This window comes from Symphalangus syndactylus, chromosome 8 (assembly GCF_028878055.3).
Source record: "Symphalangus syndactylus isolate Jambi chromosome 8, NHGRI_mSymSyn1-v2.1_pri, whole genome shotgun sequence".
Classification (NCBI taxonomy): Eukaryota; Metazoa; Chordata; class Mammalia; order Primates; family Hylobatidae; genus Symphalangus; species Symphalangus syndactylus.
This window is the reverse complement of record NC_072430.2, coordinates 128,564,306-128,580,693: the sequence shown is the minus strand read 5'-3', so window position 1 is coordinate 128,580,693 and position 16,388 is coordinate 128,564,306. Positions and strand designations below refer to the sequence as shown.

General features: G+C 45.3%; 1 protein-coding gene across 1 annotated transcript in view; it reads left to right on the top strand.

The window, feature by feature from the left end:
* Window positions 1-2,073: 2,073 nt before the first annotated feature.
* Window positions 2,074-16,388, top strand: part of WDFY1 (WD repeat and FYVE domain containing 1) — a 71,974-nt gene continuing 57,659 nt past the window's right edge. The window contains exons 1-2 of the mRNA XM_055290787.2: window positions 2,074-2,158; window positions 2,540-2,888. Coding sequence (XP_055146762.1) covers window positions 2,752-2,888 — 137 coding nt within the window. The 5' untranslated portion in view covers window positions 2,074-2,158; window positions 2,540-2,751. The remainder of the gene's footprint in view (window positions 2,159-2,539; window positions 2,889-16,388) is intronic.

Below are 16,388 nucleotides of genomic sequence, written 5' to 3'. Positions count from 1 at the left end.
ATGGCTTACTCCCTCTTCTCCTTCTTGGCTCAAAATGTAACTTTACAATGAGGCTTTTACGAGCCACCTGTCTCAGGTTGCATTCTCCAGCAGCAGATACGGTGATAGAGGTTGGCTCAGAGGGTATTTATTAGGAATCAATGCCTGTGAAGGGAGGGGGAGGTAACAGGATTAGGCAGAAGTCAGCTGCAGTACATGCCTTACAAAGCCTTGTCCAATCTAGGAGAGAGTTCTAGAGCAAGTGTTGCCTATCGGTCTGTCTTTTTTTTTTTTTTTTTTTTTTTTTTTTTTTTTTGAGACGGAGTCTCTATCGGTCTGTCTTGATGGTCAGTCTTTTATCCTCCTATCTTGTTCAGTTACTAAATGTGGGCTTCCCTGTGAAGGGAACAACTGAGACCCAATGGTTCTCAGCAGCTGGGGCAGTCCCTGAAGGAGCTGAAGGCTAGAGGCTCTCTGCTGACCACTCTTCTTCCCTGAAAGCACATCTGTGCAGTGTATTCCTGAATCTATCACACCATCCTATTTAAAATCACAACATTCCCTAGAGTCCCTATCACCCTTCCCTGCTTTATTTTCTTCATAGCATTTAATAGCACTTAACATCTTCTAATTTATTATATAATTTATTTTGTTTACTATATGTTTCCTTCACTGGGATCTAAGTTCTAACAGCAGAGGGATTTTTGTCCCTCCTCAGCACTGCTGCATTTAGAATGGCACCTGGCTTACAGCAGGCACTTGGAAAACGTTGGTTGATTAAACAAAGTTGTTCAGTAGCCTGTCTAGTCATTATACTGTACAGCCTCACAAGAACCATGTCTTATTAATCTCATCAGCATACAGCATATAGTAAGTGTGCGATATATGTCTGTTGAATATATGAATAAATAAATTCATGAATGTTTGTTAATAACTTCATCATGAGAAAGTATTGGGACAATGGTGGCTCATGCTCGTAATCCCAGCACTTTGGGAGGCTGAGGTGGGCAGATGATTTGAGGTCAGAAGTTTGAGACCAGCCTGGCCAACATGGTGAAACCCCGTCTCTAGTAAAAATACAAAATTAGCCAGGCATGGTGATAGGTGCTTGTAATCCCAGCTACTCGGGAGGCTGAGACAGGAGAATCCCTTTAACCTGGGAGGTGGAGGTTGCCATGAGCCAAGATCGCACCACTGCACTCCAGCCTGGGTGACAGAGTGAGTTCGTCTCAAAAAACAAAAACAAAAGAAAGTTCTAGTACATCACTGTACATAGAAGTACCATGTGATTCACATCCATAATTTAAAGTTTTTATTAGCTACCTTAAAAAAATAAGCAGGTCATATTAATTTTAATAGTATCTAACTCAATATATCCAACATAATATCAATTCAACATGTAATCATTGTAACAATTATTGATGAACTATATTACATCTTTTTTGTTTTGTGCTAAGTCTCTAAAATCTAGTAGTATTTTGCACTTGTACTACATCTCAGTTTGGACAAGCCACATTTCAAGTGCTCTATAGTCATGTTGATAGTACGGTTCTAATGCAATTCTGCAATTCAGGTGTCAGTATAATATAGTGGGGCAGAGGTTTGGAGTCATTGACTTCCTGAGTCCAAATTTTGGCTCTTGAACTTACTGGTTGTCAATGACCTCTAGCCAAAAACCACCAGGAACAAATGGAGTTGACTGCTTGTTGGAGGGAGAAGATACACCATTGGGAATGGTGAGGTGTCTGGGTAAAGAGATGTTAGGACAGTTTTATTATAGGATTTGTGTTTGTGTTGGGTGACCTGGGAGAGCTTAAGGAAGAGAGGCTCTCCTCTGGACTTGATATTGTCAGGAAATGGGTATAATTCTAAGGTTGCATATCTTAATAAATCTTATCTAAATGGAGGAAGACTAGATAACGGTTAACATTATAATTAATAAAGAAATAAGAGTCACTCATAATAGCCAGGATAGGGGGATGTTTGGTAATTTCTGTGGCTTGTACATCGCTCGTATTTTGGCTGTGTTTAGATGTGATTATGGAGTGGCCTCGTCTGATGTTTATGTTCCACAGGAAGCAAACACCTCCTAGCAACACCAAAGCTAGGCTGATAGTACCAGGCAGCTCCTGGAGATGAAGGGCTGCTTTTCTCCCTCTCACAGCTATGCAACCTTAAGGTAATGATCAAACTTCTCTGGTTGTTTTCTCATCTCTAAAATGGGAATACAAGAGCATCTATTTCTTCATCTCTTAAGATTATCAGTATTAAATGAGATGCAAAGACACTGAGTTAATGCCTGGTATGTGGTCACCACTCAGTGAGTGCTATCTATTGTAGTTCAAAGATTCTAAGATGCACTATATTTTTTCACATTTTAACATTTCTGAAAGTGTGTGTCTTTCAAACAATGGCTTCTTCGAATGGATGAAATGTAGTATTGTTATTTCTGAAACCTCTGGTTTGGGGGACAATTCCTTGTTCCCTCCAGGTGCTCAATTTATTCCTGGGTGAATGGCTTTACTTTTAAACCTTCCTTACTTTCCCCATTTCTCCGCAGGCGCCCTGTGGCATCCTCTCCCAGCCACAGACTTTTAGCTTGCGCCGCATCCCCAGGCAATACGGGCGGTGCCGCGGCAGCACTCGGGGGCTTACGGCGGCGCGGCGCCCACGAGGCCCCAGCAGCAGAAGGGAAACCGGCGCGTCCCCGCCCGCCCAGCCGTCAGCTGATGGGCGGCCTGCCGAGGAGGCAGCCGCCGTCGCCGCGCGAACATGGCTGCCGAAATCCACTCCAGGCCGCAGAGCAGCCGCCCGGTGCTGCTGAGCAAGATCGAGGGGCACCAGGACGCCGTCACGGCCGCGCTGCTCATCCCTAAGGAGGACGGCGTGATCACGGCCAGCGAGGACAGGTAGGGCCCGGGCGCAGCCGGGGCGGCCCGAACTCCGCGGAGACGGGGTGTGGGGGCGGTGGGGTCCGCGGCCCCGGTCCTTCCTGCGTGAGGGGGCTCCCCCCGGCAGCACGGCCCCACCCCCACTCTGCGCCCCTTAGCTCCGCCGGGTTCCCGGTTCCCTCCCGCCGGTCCTCCAGTCTCGACTTGCACCTTTCCAGCCTGGGACCCCGGTCTCGCCGCGCCCCTCCAGCCCGGATCCCCTGTCCCACTGCGCCCCTCCAGCCCGGGAACTCCGTCTTACCGCGCCGCCTAAGCCCGGGACCCCTGTTCCAACGCGTCTTTCCAGCCCAGGACCCCTGTTCCAGTGCGCCCTACTGCGCCCCTCCCAGCCCACCTCGCCCCTCCAGCCCAGGACCCCTTTCCAATGCTCCCCAACGCGCCCCTCCAGTCCAGGACCCTTGTCCCACTTCGCCCCTCCATCCCGGGAGCTCCGTCCCACCGCGCCCCTCTAGCCCGTATCCTCTGTCCCACTGCGCCCCTCCAGGCCGAGAACTCTGTTCCACCGCGCCGCTCAAGCCCGGGACCCCGGTTCCAGTGCGTCCCAACGCACCCCTCCAGCCCAGGACCCCTGTCTCACCGCGCCCCTCCAGCGCGGGAACTCTGTCTCACCGCGCTGCTCAAGCCTGGGACCCCTGTTCCAGTGCGCACCAACACGCCCCTCCCAGCCCCCCGCGCCCCTACAGCCCGGGACCCCTGTCCCACCGCGCTCCTCCAACCGGGGAACCCCGATCTGCGGTGTCGCACTAGCCTGGGACCTTCGTCCCGGTCTCTCTCCCTTGCGGGATTTAGCCTGATATTCGGAAGGTGTTTCTTGGCCCTCCCGGGTCAGTTCCAAATAGTCTCCTCTGGAAGCCTGGAGGACCGGCGGCTGGTCACTGCGGACCCTGGTGCCCCGGGTTTGCTTCTTTGCGAGGAACTCCAGCCGCCTTCGCTCTCTTCCTTCTCCTGTACTCAGGGATTTCACGCCACGCCAGGCCTCTAGATCAGTTATTTTTGCCATGGCTGCTAGAATCACCTGAACTCTTATTTACTAAATAGGTTTTTGTGAAAGTGACTCATTTTTAAAAATATTTGGATGCATTTATTTTAAAAGGAAATTTTATTTATATCATTAGAAAAACTAACATTACTCACCAGACAGAGTAAACTAATAACTAAAACGTGTTAATTGGCGTGCACACAGAGTCCTCTCTTGTACTGTGACATCTTGCATTGGATGCCCACCATGCTTTGGGAAACACTGATTGGGTCCAGTTTTCTCATTTTTCCTAAGAGGAAGCCGAGGCTGGTGGGGGTGTAGCTTGCTACTAAGTCACAGAGATACTGGTGAAGCCAGAAATGCAATCCAGGACTCCCACAAGTTCTGGGCCTGAGTGATTGGATTAGAACAATATTTATGATTCGACTTTAAACTTTAGCATCTTTCAAATCCTAAAGGTTTACAATGTCAGTAGCTTTCCGGTGGGAATTTGAAGGAAATGACTGATGTTTATTGAATGGAACTGTGTTTCCTTGATGCAATGAGCCGTCTTAAATAGGGATAGTCCACAAGTCCAAAAGCTTTCTGGAGAATGGGAGGTACTGCTGTTCTCTTAAAGCTAAAGGCATAGTCTCTAGCCTTTTGTAATTATACCTTTTGAAGTGACATTGACCCTGTCCTGAATGGGAACAGAAAGCCTGAAGTCCCCAACTCCTGTTGGTCCTTTGGATTTTGCTTTTGAGTGAGCTTGTGCCTTTTTCCTCAATTAGATAATGAGCTGATTGTGAGCAGGCAGTGGCCTCTCCCTGCTGGTTCACCTGTAGCTGACTTCCAACAAGGAGGGGAGTGATTGGTAGGACCTGGGTGTGGATGTCTAAAGCAGAAAGGAGTGAGAGAGATTGAGTGCATGAGACATGGGGAGAAGATGGGGACCTGAAAAAGGCAAGAAAAGAATAATGACTTTTTTTTTTTTGAAAGATGGAGGCTCGCTCTGTCACCCAGGCTGGAGTGCAGTGGCATGATCTTGGCTCACTGCAACCTCCGCCTCCCAGGTTCAAGCGATTCTCCTGCCTCAGCCTCCTGAGTAGCTGGGACTATAGGCGCCTGCCACCATGCCCAGTTAATTTTTCTATTTTTAGTAGAGACGGGGGTTTCACCATGTTGGTCAGGATGGTCTCGATCTCCTGACCTCGTGACCCACCCGCCTCGGCCTCCCAAAGTATTGGGATTACAGGCATGAGCCACTAGTGTCCGGCCAGAATAATGACTCTTGCGTGATGTGAACGTAGATGCAGACAACACTTTAAAAGTTAGCCTTTGGCCAGGCGCGATGGCTCATGGCTGTAATCCCAGCACTTTGGGAGGCCGAGGTGGGTGGATCGCAAGGTCAGGAGATCGAGACCATCCTGGCTAACACGGTGAAACCCCGTCTCTACTAAAAATACAAAAATTAGCCAGTCGTGGTGGTGGGCGCCTGTAATCCCAGCTACTCGGGAAGCTGAGGCAGGAGAATGGCGTGAACCTGGGAGGCAGAGCTTGCAGTGAGCCGAGATTGCGCCACTGCACCCCAGCCTGGGCAACAGAGCCAGACTCCGTATCAAAAAAAAAAAAAAAAAAAAAAAGTTAGCAGCCTTTATTCAGTCAAATATTTTATTCATGACTCATGCGTGTTGGGTAAGTTGCTGAATATTTGAGATTGCTGGTCAGGAGCAGTGCTGATAAATGTTTTTGGAAAGTGATTACTATGCTGCTCTGGGACTGAAACGTTCTGGGGGAGCTTGCATCTGCTCACTTTTTCACTCGCGCACCACTGTTATTGCAGAGCCCAGGTAGATGACTGGACCAGGAGGGGGTTGGCATTTGAGGTTTCTGGTGTGTTCAGGCTCTTGCAACTTCCTTGAAGGGAGAACAACCTTTTTAGTAGGTGCTACACTTCATGAGATGTAATGAAAGCACATGGATGTGGGTTTTTTCTTGGTGTTGGCCATCGTGGTTTGTTTTCACATTGTCATAAATATGTGTCATGTTCTTCACTCATTTACTCATTCATTTAGAAAAAGTTTTTTATTGAGTGTCAGGCCCTGAGGATATAACCGGGGTCAAAAGCCACACTGCCTTGGCCAGGCAAGGTGGCTCATGCCTGTAATCCCAGCACATGTGTGGGGCCCATGCTAGACCTGTTGGGGGGGAGAGACAGCTGAGAGCTAAGTTGCTCTTTCCCAACGGCTGAACAGTCTAGTGAAGAGTGGCCCCTATGCATTCAGCATCCAGTGCTGGGAAGACAGGAAGAGGAGGCTCTTTGGGCTGGGGCCAGGGTTTAGGGACAGCCTCCTAGAGAAGGTCGCTGAGCTGGTCTTCATGGATAGAGGAGTGGCATCTAGAAAAGAAGGAGGGATGCACCCTCATCCCAGGCAGAGGAAGGAAGAAAGGACAGGAGGGAATTGTGAGAGGGAGAGAACCAGAGCAAAAGGTGGGCAGTGGCAATAGCAACAGAGAGGACTGAGGGCTGGAAGGACCAGTGTCCAGTTTTGTTTTGTTTTTTAAATTAAAAAAAAAAAAAAAAGTTTTTGGGAGCCAAGTGTGATGGCTCATGCCTATAATCCCAGCACTTTAGGAGGCCAAGGAGGGTGGATCACCTGAGGTTAGGAGTTCAAGAACAGCCCGGCCAACATGGTGAAACCCCATCTCTACTAAAAATACAAAAGTTGGCTGGGCGCAGTGGCTCACACTTGTAATCCCAGCACTTCGGGAGGCTGAGGCGGGTGGATCACCTGAGGTCAGGAGTTTGAGACTAGCCTGACCAACATGGAGAAACCCCATCTCTACTAAAAATACAAAATTAGCTGGGCGTGGTGGCACATGCCTGTAATCCCAGCTACTCGGGAGGCTGAGGCAGGAGAATCACTTGAACCCAGGAAGCAGAGGTTGAAGTGAGCCGAGATCACGCCATTGACCTCCAGCCTGTGCAACAAGAGTGAAACTCCGTCTCAAAAAAACAAAAAACAAAAAAAACAAAAACAAAAAACACCACAAAAATTAGCCGGGCATGGTGGCACACACCTCTGGTCCCAGCTACTTGGTAGACTGAGACAGGAGAATCACTTGAACCTGGGAGGTGGAGGTTGCAGTGAGCTGGGATCACGCCGCTGCACTCCAGCCTGGGCAACAAGAACAAAACTTTGTGTCAAAAAAAAAAAATTTTTTTTTTAGAGACAGGGTATTGCTCTGTCGCCCAGGCTGAGTGCAGTGGTATGATTGTAGCTCACTGCAGCCCGAACCCCTGGACTCGGCATCCAGTGCTGGGAAGACACAGGGAAAGAAGGCTGCTTCAGCCCCTCAAAATGCTGGGATTATAGGTGTGAGCCACCATGCCTGACCGGCTTCCGGTTTTGGAAAGGTCTTCCTGTGTGCCACTCTTAGGAATTTGGACCTTATTTTGCAGGCAGTGTAGAATCATCAAAGAGTTCAAAACAAGCAAATGACATGATCAGAATGTGTAATTTAGAAATAACAGTAGCTAACCTGTTGAAAGTCCCTTTTCTCTACGAGTACAGAATTGGACCTTATGTGTTATTGGATCCAATCCTCACACTCTCTCCCTATAAGGTAGGTACAGTCACCTTCTCTTATCAGCAGTTCCAAAATTTAGTACATTCTGAACATCAGAAATGTGTGTGTGTGTGTGTAAATTGGACCTGAAAACTCATTTGGTGCTAAAATTTGGCCTGAACAAATGAGACTGTTTGTAATCTTTATTTACTGCATGCATCACAGTGGCGTGATCTCAGCTCACTGCAACCTCTGCCTCCCAGGTTCAAGCGATTCTCCTGTTTCAGCCTCCCGAGTAGCTGGGATTACAGGCACCCGCCACCACACCCAGCTAACTTTTGTATTTTTAGTAGAGACAGAGTTTCACCGTCTTGGCCAGGCTGGTCTTGAACTCCTAACCTCATGATCCACCCGCCTCAGCCTCCCAAAGTGCTGGGATTACCGGCATGAGCCAGTAGCTTTTTACATTTAAAGTAGGGTCCAGCTGAAGTAAATTCATTTTACAAATGCTAAAAGCAGTGAGAACTAGCTGAGAGCATTTTGAGAAGAAAAGTGAAAGGTATGAAAGTCTTCCTGAAGTTAGTGTCCACTTTTGTAAAATCTAGGCCAGTGGTTCTGGGCCAGGGGTGGTTTTGCCCCCCAGGGGACATTTGGTAATACCTGGAGACATTTTGGTTGTCATGATGTGGGGGAGGTGATATGGTCTGGTGGTGTCCCCATCCAAATCTTATCTTGAATTGTAGCTCCCATAATTCCCATGTGTTGTGGGAGGGACCCAGTGGGAAATAATTGAATCATGAGGGCAGTTTCCCCCATACTGTTCTCGTGGCAGTGAGTAAGTCTCAGGAGATCTGATGGTTTTACAAGGGAACACCCCTTTCGCTTGGTTCCTATTTCTCTCTTGTCTGCTACCATGTAAGACATGCCTTCTGCCTTCCACCGTGATTGTGAGGCCTCCCTAGCCACAGGGAACTGTGAGTCCATTGAATCTCATTTTATTTATAATTACCCAGTTTCTGGTATGTCTTTATCAGCAGTGTGAAAATGGACTAACACTGTATGTAACTAATACTGGCATCTAGGTAGAGGGTAGGGATGCATCTCAGTATCCTGTTACGCCCTACACCAAAGAATTATTGAGCCCCAAATGTCAATAGTGCTGATATTGAGAAACCCCAGTCCAGGCTTCGTGTACTTGTTTATCTGGCCTCTCTAGAACACTGGTTCTTTAAGTTGAGTGTGCATCAGAATCACCCGGGAGTCTTATTGAAATTCGGGTTACTGGACCCCACCCCCAGAGTTTCTGATTTGGAAAGTCAGGTGGGGCCTGAGAGTTGGCATTTCTGCCAAGTTTCCAGGTGATGTTGATGCTGATGCTGCTAGTCTAGGGACCACACTTAGAACCACGGCTCTACAAGAAAGGAGGGTATTTGTCACTGTGCTTGCCCATGTACAACCACCAAGAAAGAACACTGAATACAAAAATTAGCCAGGCATGGTAGTGTGCACCTGTAATCCCAGCTACTTGGGAGACTGAGACGGGAGGATCACTTGAGCCCGGTAGGCGGAGGTTGAGGTGAGCTGAGATCGTGCCACTGCACTCCAGCCTGGGTGACAGACCAAAACCCTGTCTCAAAAAAAAAAAATACTGCTTACATTTTATCCTCTTTTTTTGTCACCTTCTGGGATATATTTACCTGGAATCATTCACAGATAGCCACCTAGTTCACTGTAATCAAACTGCATATGACAAAGCTAGATACGGTCAGCCCTCCAAAGAGTATTAAGCCAATGTGGAATATCAAAGCTTAATGCCATTACACCTGGGAGTCACAGGTCATTAGTGGTTTGGGTGGTCAGCTGAGGGTTCTGCTTAGAAAGCTTTATGGATTGATGTCTCGTGAATGGTTAATAGAAAATGGTACTACTTCTTGTATGAAGTCATTAGTATTTTGCTGAAGTAATAATTACCTTAAGCTCTTTAATTTAAATTTAAGTTTAAGAATTTGAACTATGGTGGTGACTTTCCTGGTAGGGGAAACAGAAAATAAGACTCTGCTTTCAGAACAGAACTAAAATGGTGAGACAGTAGGAACCAATATGTTTGCTTTTTGGACTTTTTTGCTGTGGACTGCACCAAAAATGTAGACAGTCAGTTGATTGAATGATACAATTTTTAAAAGGTAAAAGCTTTATAAAGCCTTATAAATAAGTTAAGGCTATAGGCCTACTGTCTTCGCTTTTGAGAAATAGTTTGTGGATGGACGTACTTACACTGCTGCACTAGGGGCTCTTAAGCCAGGATTGGTTTCTGCAGGAAACTTAATTTTGTTTGTCCCAAGTTAAAGATAAATCTCATGTGATTTAAAATGTTCTAAGATGTTGCACTTAGGCTGGGAAAGAGTAAAGATTACAGAAAACCAACTTTTCGATGTTTTTTAGCATTTTCCTTTTTTAAAAATTATACCAAATATGTAATATATTTGCTTCCACTTAGATATATCTAAGTTTATTAAGATGGTTTGGGGAAAAATTTGTATATTTACTAATTGTTCACATAGAAACAATCTTAAATAAATAACTTGATTTTTAAGTGTTATGCCTTGGAGGAAGGCTGGCATAGCTGGAATTCATTAGTTAATACAGAAAACCAGGATGTTAACTGCTGTATTTTCATTGTCATGCAGAGCCTAAAAGTAGACTTTAATTTGTGTTATAAAATAAACTGAAGACCTGAGAAGGCAGGAAGCCTGGGCGGCCACACATTTACTCCTGTATTGTTAGAATGATCCTTCATTGTTACAATCATTTTCTTTTTATGGCATAGTTAAGAAGAGAGGCTTGGGAGCCAGAATGCCTCAGTTTGAATCCCAGCCCTGTGATCTTAAACAAGTTATTTAACCTGACTGTATCACAGTTTTCTCATGTGCAAAATGGACATGAGTCCATTTTGTACCTGCTTTGCAGAGTTCTGTGAGGATTAGGTGAATTAAACCACATGGAACAGTGCCTAGCGCAGAGAAAACATTATGCAAGTGTTAGCTGTTATTGTTTTCATTTCCATTTATTTTCCATTTAATTGCTTTAATCTTATCAAAGACTGGCACAGAGAAAGCACTATACAAGTGTTAGCTATTATTATTTTCATTTCCATTTATTTTGCATTTTATTACTTTAATCTTATGAAAGAGTAATATGTTTCTACTTACTCTGTATGCATGTTTGTGTGTGCACGTGCATATGTGAAAATAAAAATTTTTCCTGTTTGAATAGGACAATACCATTTGAGGGGTTATTTACAATCCTAAATTCTTAGAACTGCCTTAGAGTCATGCCTTTTCTTTATTTCCATATTTGGTTACTTGCAGGTCATGTCAGTGATTAGTTTCACTTAGACATCTTTCCCCTGCTGTATTTGAGATCCTCAAGATTGGGTTCATTGATTCACTAGAAAGACTGACACATTATAGTCATACGCATGGCTGTGATTTATCATAGCCAAAAGATGCAAAACAAAATCAGCACATGGGGTGAAATCCAGAGGAAACCAGACACAAGGCTTCCAAGGGTCCTCTTCCTGTGGAGTCACAGGACATGCCAATTCAGATTGAATTAAGACAACATGTGTGAAATATTGTTTATTCAGTGTTAGAGGCTGGTCATATAGGCGCCCTTGGCTAATGTTCCAAAATTCCAGACTCTCAGAAGGAAGGTAGGTGGTCAGCATAAACCACATATATTATACAGGCATGAAGCACAGTGAGCCATTCTTAGGAGTTAGGGAATGGTGAGGCCCCCTCCGGATAAACGAGGTCCCAGACACCTGCCAAGGGCCAACCTTGCAAGCAAGCCTTTCTAAGGACAGCAGCATCAGGCCTGCTGTGGGAACTCTTTTCTGCCCACCTGCCCATAATTACCCTACTGTTTGTCCTCATCATCTTTTAAACCTCATTTTTCAAAGCCTATTAACTGGCTTCCCTGAGTTCCAGCATACTGTACTTGGATCTGTCCCACCAATGTCTTATCTTTAACCAGGCTTTTATTGTGTCTTCTTCCTGCTCATGACCTTTCATTAGCTCCTTATTTAATCATGTCTGTAAAAGGACTTTGGGGGCCAGGTGTGTAATCACAGAACATGGGGAGGCTGAGGCAGGCAGATTGCTTGAGGCCAGGAGTTCAAGACCAGCCTGGCTAACATAGTCAAACTCTGTCTCTACTAAAAATACAAAAATTAGCCAGGTGTAGGGGCACATGCCTGTAATCCCAGCTTCTTGGGAGGCTGAGGCACGAGAATTGCTTGAACCCAAGAGGCAGAGGTTGCAGTGAGCCAAGATCGTGCTACTGCCCTCCAGCCTGGGCAATAAAGCAAGACTCTGTCCCCCCCCCCCCGCCAAAATAAAGGACTTTGGGAACCCCATAACTGCTCCCTGCTAAGCTTTATTTCCACCTTTTATCTCTCATTTATTATGGTTCTTTTGTGTCCAGTGAAGTCAGTGTGTGTTCTGTCCCACTCACTTCTGGTACATTTCCTACCTGGGTGCCTTTGCCTCCTTCACCAGGAACCTCCCTTGCCCGCTCTCCTGTATTCAGACCCTCCTTCACCTCCTAGATCCACTTCAAGTTCTACCTCCTCCATTGAATAATTCTTCCCAGCCCATCATTCTCTGTCCTTTCTGAGCTTCCTTCAACACTCCTAGTATATTACTGATGATGCCTAGTTAATTACAATTAGGTATTAGTTCCTGTTGCTTTGTGTTTATTCATCGTATCTTCCCACATAGTCTGTATTCCACCAGGTACTGCATAACTAGCTACTGGTTGAATGATACAGACTTAACCATTTCGGCACAGTAGACATTTCCTCTGCTGTGTTTAGCTTTAATAATCTGCTAGTTCTTTCCTAAGAAGCAGATTGTAATGTAATGAATGATATTTGTTTCTAGAATTTAGGTATTCATCTTCCCTGTCTACAAAGTATGCTCAGCAAATCTTTCTGAGAGTTGTTAAGACATTATGAGCACATATATACTGATTTCATGATGTATTTTTGTCATACTTCATGGTGAAATAATCTCTTTATTCATTTTTCTTTGTCAACCACATACTGCTTTGCTCAGAACACTTCCCTTCAAGGTCAAGGTGAATCTACAGCAGATCACCATCAAAGAAATTTTAAGTAAAAAGTCACCTGTCTGGATTTTTTTTCTCTTTCTCCCCCTCTTTATACTTGATTTAGACAGTTTGCATCCGTAGAGTACAGTTGCAAAGGTTAATGGAGAGATGAGGGTGCTTGTAGTGAAACCAGTATTGATGGGGGGCATTTTTGGTTTCTAGGTTATGGTTTGTAGAAAATACAGCCTAGTATGGAATTCATGGGTTACCTGCAGTGTCCCAAAGAGGCTTCGTCCAGCTGTGCTATTCTCCCTCGCAGAAACCCTCTTCTCAGTTTCATTTGCTTGATTAATTCCTTCTCATCCATTAGGACTTCTTGTGCAACGTTTGCCAAATCCCCCAACCCACTGTACCACCATTCCCACTCCCTAACATTAATCTACCCTTTTGCTGTCCTCATAGCTCTTACCACATTTTATTGTCATTGCTATTCATTTACATATTTGTCTTTACTAATTAAATGGTGACCTTTAAACTTTTTCTAGCTGGGCGCAATGGCTCATGCCTGTAATCCCAGCACTTTGGGAGGCCAAGGCAGGTGGATCACCTGAGGTCAGGAGTTCGAGACCAGCCTAGCCAACATGGTGAAACCCCATCTCTACTAAAAATACAAAGATTAGCCAGGCGTGGTGGCGGATGCCTGTAATCCCCGCTACTGGGGAGGTTGAGGCAGGAAAATCCCTTGAACCCGGGAGGTGGAGGTTGCAGTGGGCTGAGATCGTACCATTGCACTGCAGCCTGGGCGACAAGAGTGAGACTCTGTCTCAAAAATTAAAAGAATAAAGTAAAATTTTTCTAACATGAAAAACAGTGTAAAGCTTATAGTAATGTCTCACGTGTTAGTTTGATTGAATCAGTCAACAAATCTGTTAGGGAAAAAGAAGCATGGAACATAATCTAAAAATAGGCCACTGTCTGGGCGTGGTGGCTCACACCTGTAATCCCAGCACTCTGGGGGGCTGAGGTGCATGAATCACTGAAGGTCAGGGGTTTGAGACCAGCCTGGCCAATGTGGTGAGACACCCCATCTCTACGAAAAATACAAAAATTAGCTGGGTGAGGTGTTGTGCACCTGTAGTCCCAACTACTCGGGAGGCTGAGGCAGGAGAATTGCTTGAACCTGGGAAGCGGAGGTTGCAGCGAGCCGAGATTGTGCCACTGCACTCCAGCCTAGGTGACAGAGTGAGATTCTCTTTCTCAAAAAAAAAAAAGAAAAAAAAAAAAAGACTACTGTTCCTTATTGCAAACTGTGCTTCTTTGTGATTCCTTTAATTTGTGTTTCAAGACTTCTAGGCTATGGATAGGGTTTGAGACTTTTTTTTTTTTTTTTTTTTTTTTTTTGAGGCAGGGTCTCACTCTGTTTCCCAGGCTAGTGTGTAGTGGCACAATCAGAGCTCACTGTAGCCTCCACCTCCTGGGCTCAAACAATCCTCCCACCTCAGCCTCCTGAGTTTGAGACCACAGACATGCACCACCACTCCTTACTAATTTTTGATTTTTTTTTTTGTAGAGATGGGGGTCTCACTATGTTGTCCAGGCTGGTCTTGAACTCGTGGGCTCAAGCGATCCTCCAGCCTCAGTCTGCCAAGTAGCTGGGATAACAGACGTGTGCCACCATGCCCAGCTAATTTATTTTTGTTTTTTGTGGAGACAGGGTCTTGCTGTTGCCAGGCTGGTCTCAAGCCCCTAGGCTCAAGTGATCCTCCCACCTTGGCCTCCCAAAGTACTGGGATTACAGGTCTGAGCCACTGTGCCTGGCCAGACTTTTTGTGATGTAAGAAAGTGTTGCCTAGATGCTTCATGGACTCCAGCCTGTCTAGATTATTCCTGCTCTTCAGTGATTAGTTTCTAGCCTTCTTGATGGCACAAGGATCACAAAAAATTATTTTTATGCTAACAGTGAAAAGATTACAGCAAGAATGGTTTGGAGTAAAAAAAAAAAAATCTGCAGGTTTTCAGCCAATCTGGCTTCTGAAAGGGTGGTATTTATTTAAAGGGGGTGCAAATGCTGGGGCCACCCAGTGGCTTCCTCCCTGGATAAAATCTGCCTGTGGTGACATCAGCAGTCTAATTCTTGGTCACAGACCCTTGAAGCTGTCCAGTAATTCCTCTCCTAGATTGTGGGAGGGGATGGAAATTTCTGTTTTTCTCAGCCAATCTAATTCTCCTCTACAAAATGAGGCTGGTTTCTCTCCTTTTAATTTAGAGAACAAATTCAATAACAGTAACATTTTCTCTCCCTGTTACCAAAGGAGAAAGACTTCTTTGCAGCAAGAATGAACAGGGCAGAATTCCGGAGACTCCTTGGAAGGAAATTGCTATTTATTCAATAAAAACAGATGGCACTGATGGCTGTGTTGTACCTTCCCCCTTTCAGGCAAACGTCTTAATGTTATAGAAACCATCTAGCATGCCAGAAGTACACTTTTTTTTTTTCCTGTATCCCCTGGAAGTACTGTCAGACTAGGAAAAAATATCCTTTGCTATAGGTGACAGAAATGTTCACAGATTTACCAAGATTTGAAATAGTATCAGCATCCCTAAGAATGACCAGAAAATCAGATTTTCTCAGAATTACTGTTTGCCCAGAGTTTAAAAGAAATCAGGACCTTGGGCTTAATTTGTAACATATAGTATGTCCTTTTAAAATGATTAATCGAATGATCTCTTTTTATCAGTTTAGAATTTAAAGATGGTTAAATTGCTTTAATTTAGCTGTGTTTGGAGTGATTAGGGTGTGTTTTTGAGAAAGTTTAAAAAAGATACTCAGTTTTAGAGATGTTGCTGTTTCAGGCCAGGTATAACTTGGCGTGATTTTATAGAAATAATTATGTGCTAGTTGAGTCTGCTTATTAAAGTGTGGACATCAATTTCAAGGTAATCGACCCGGCGCAGTGGCTCACGCCTGTAATCCCAGCACTTTGGGAGGCCGAGGCAGGCGGATCACAAGGTCAGGAGATCGAGACCATCCTGGCTAACACGGTGAAACCCTGTCTCTACTAAAAATACAAAAAATTAGGCAGGCATGGTGGCGGGTGCCTGTAGTCCCAGCTACTCGGGAGGCTGAGGCAGGAGAATGGCATGAACCTGGGAGGCGGAGCTTGCAGTGAGCCGAGATCGCGCCACTGCACTCCAGCCTGGGCGACAGAGCAAGACGTCGTCTAAAAAAAAAAAAAAAAAGAGGTACCCATACTGGTAATACATACTAGAAAATATGTATTGAACCCAAATGTATATCCTTATGGAATTACAGGTTTAAAAATATTTCCAGTGCCCTTTCTGGTACGGGGGAAAAAAAATATTAGGCCAGGTGCAGTGGCTCACACCTGTAATCCCAGCACTTTGGGAGGCCGAGGTAGGTGGACCACTTGAGGCCAGGAGTTCAAGACCAGCCTGGCCAACATGGTGAAACCCTATCTCTACTAAAAATACAAAAATTAGCTGGGTGTGGTAGTGCACTCCTGTAGTCCCAGCTACTTGGGAAGCTGAGGCAAGAGAATTGCTTGAACCCGGGAGGCAGAGGCTGCAGTGAGCTGAGATCACGCCACTGCCTCCAACCTGTGCAACAGAGCAAGACTCTGTCTCAAAAAAAAAAAAAAGAAAAGAAAAGAAAAATATTAATGAGTCCTGCAAGATGCCTCCTGGTTTGTGAGCCAGTGCTTTTCAGAGGAAAAAATCTTACCTTGAATCTCTTTGCTCCTACTGTTTTGTGGTTTAAATAGATTAGGCTTTCGAGACTTAGTGATTCCCTTAAGTGT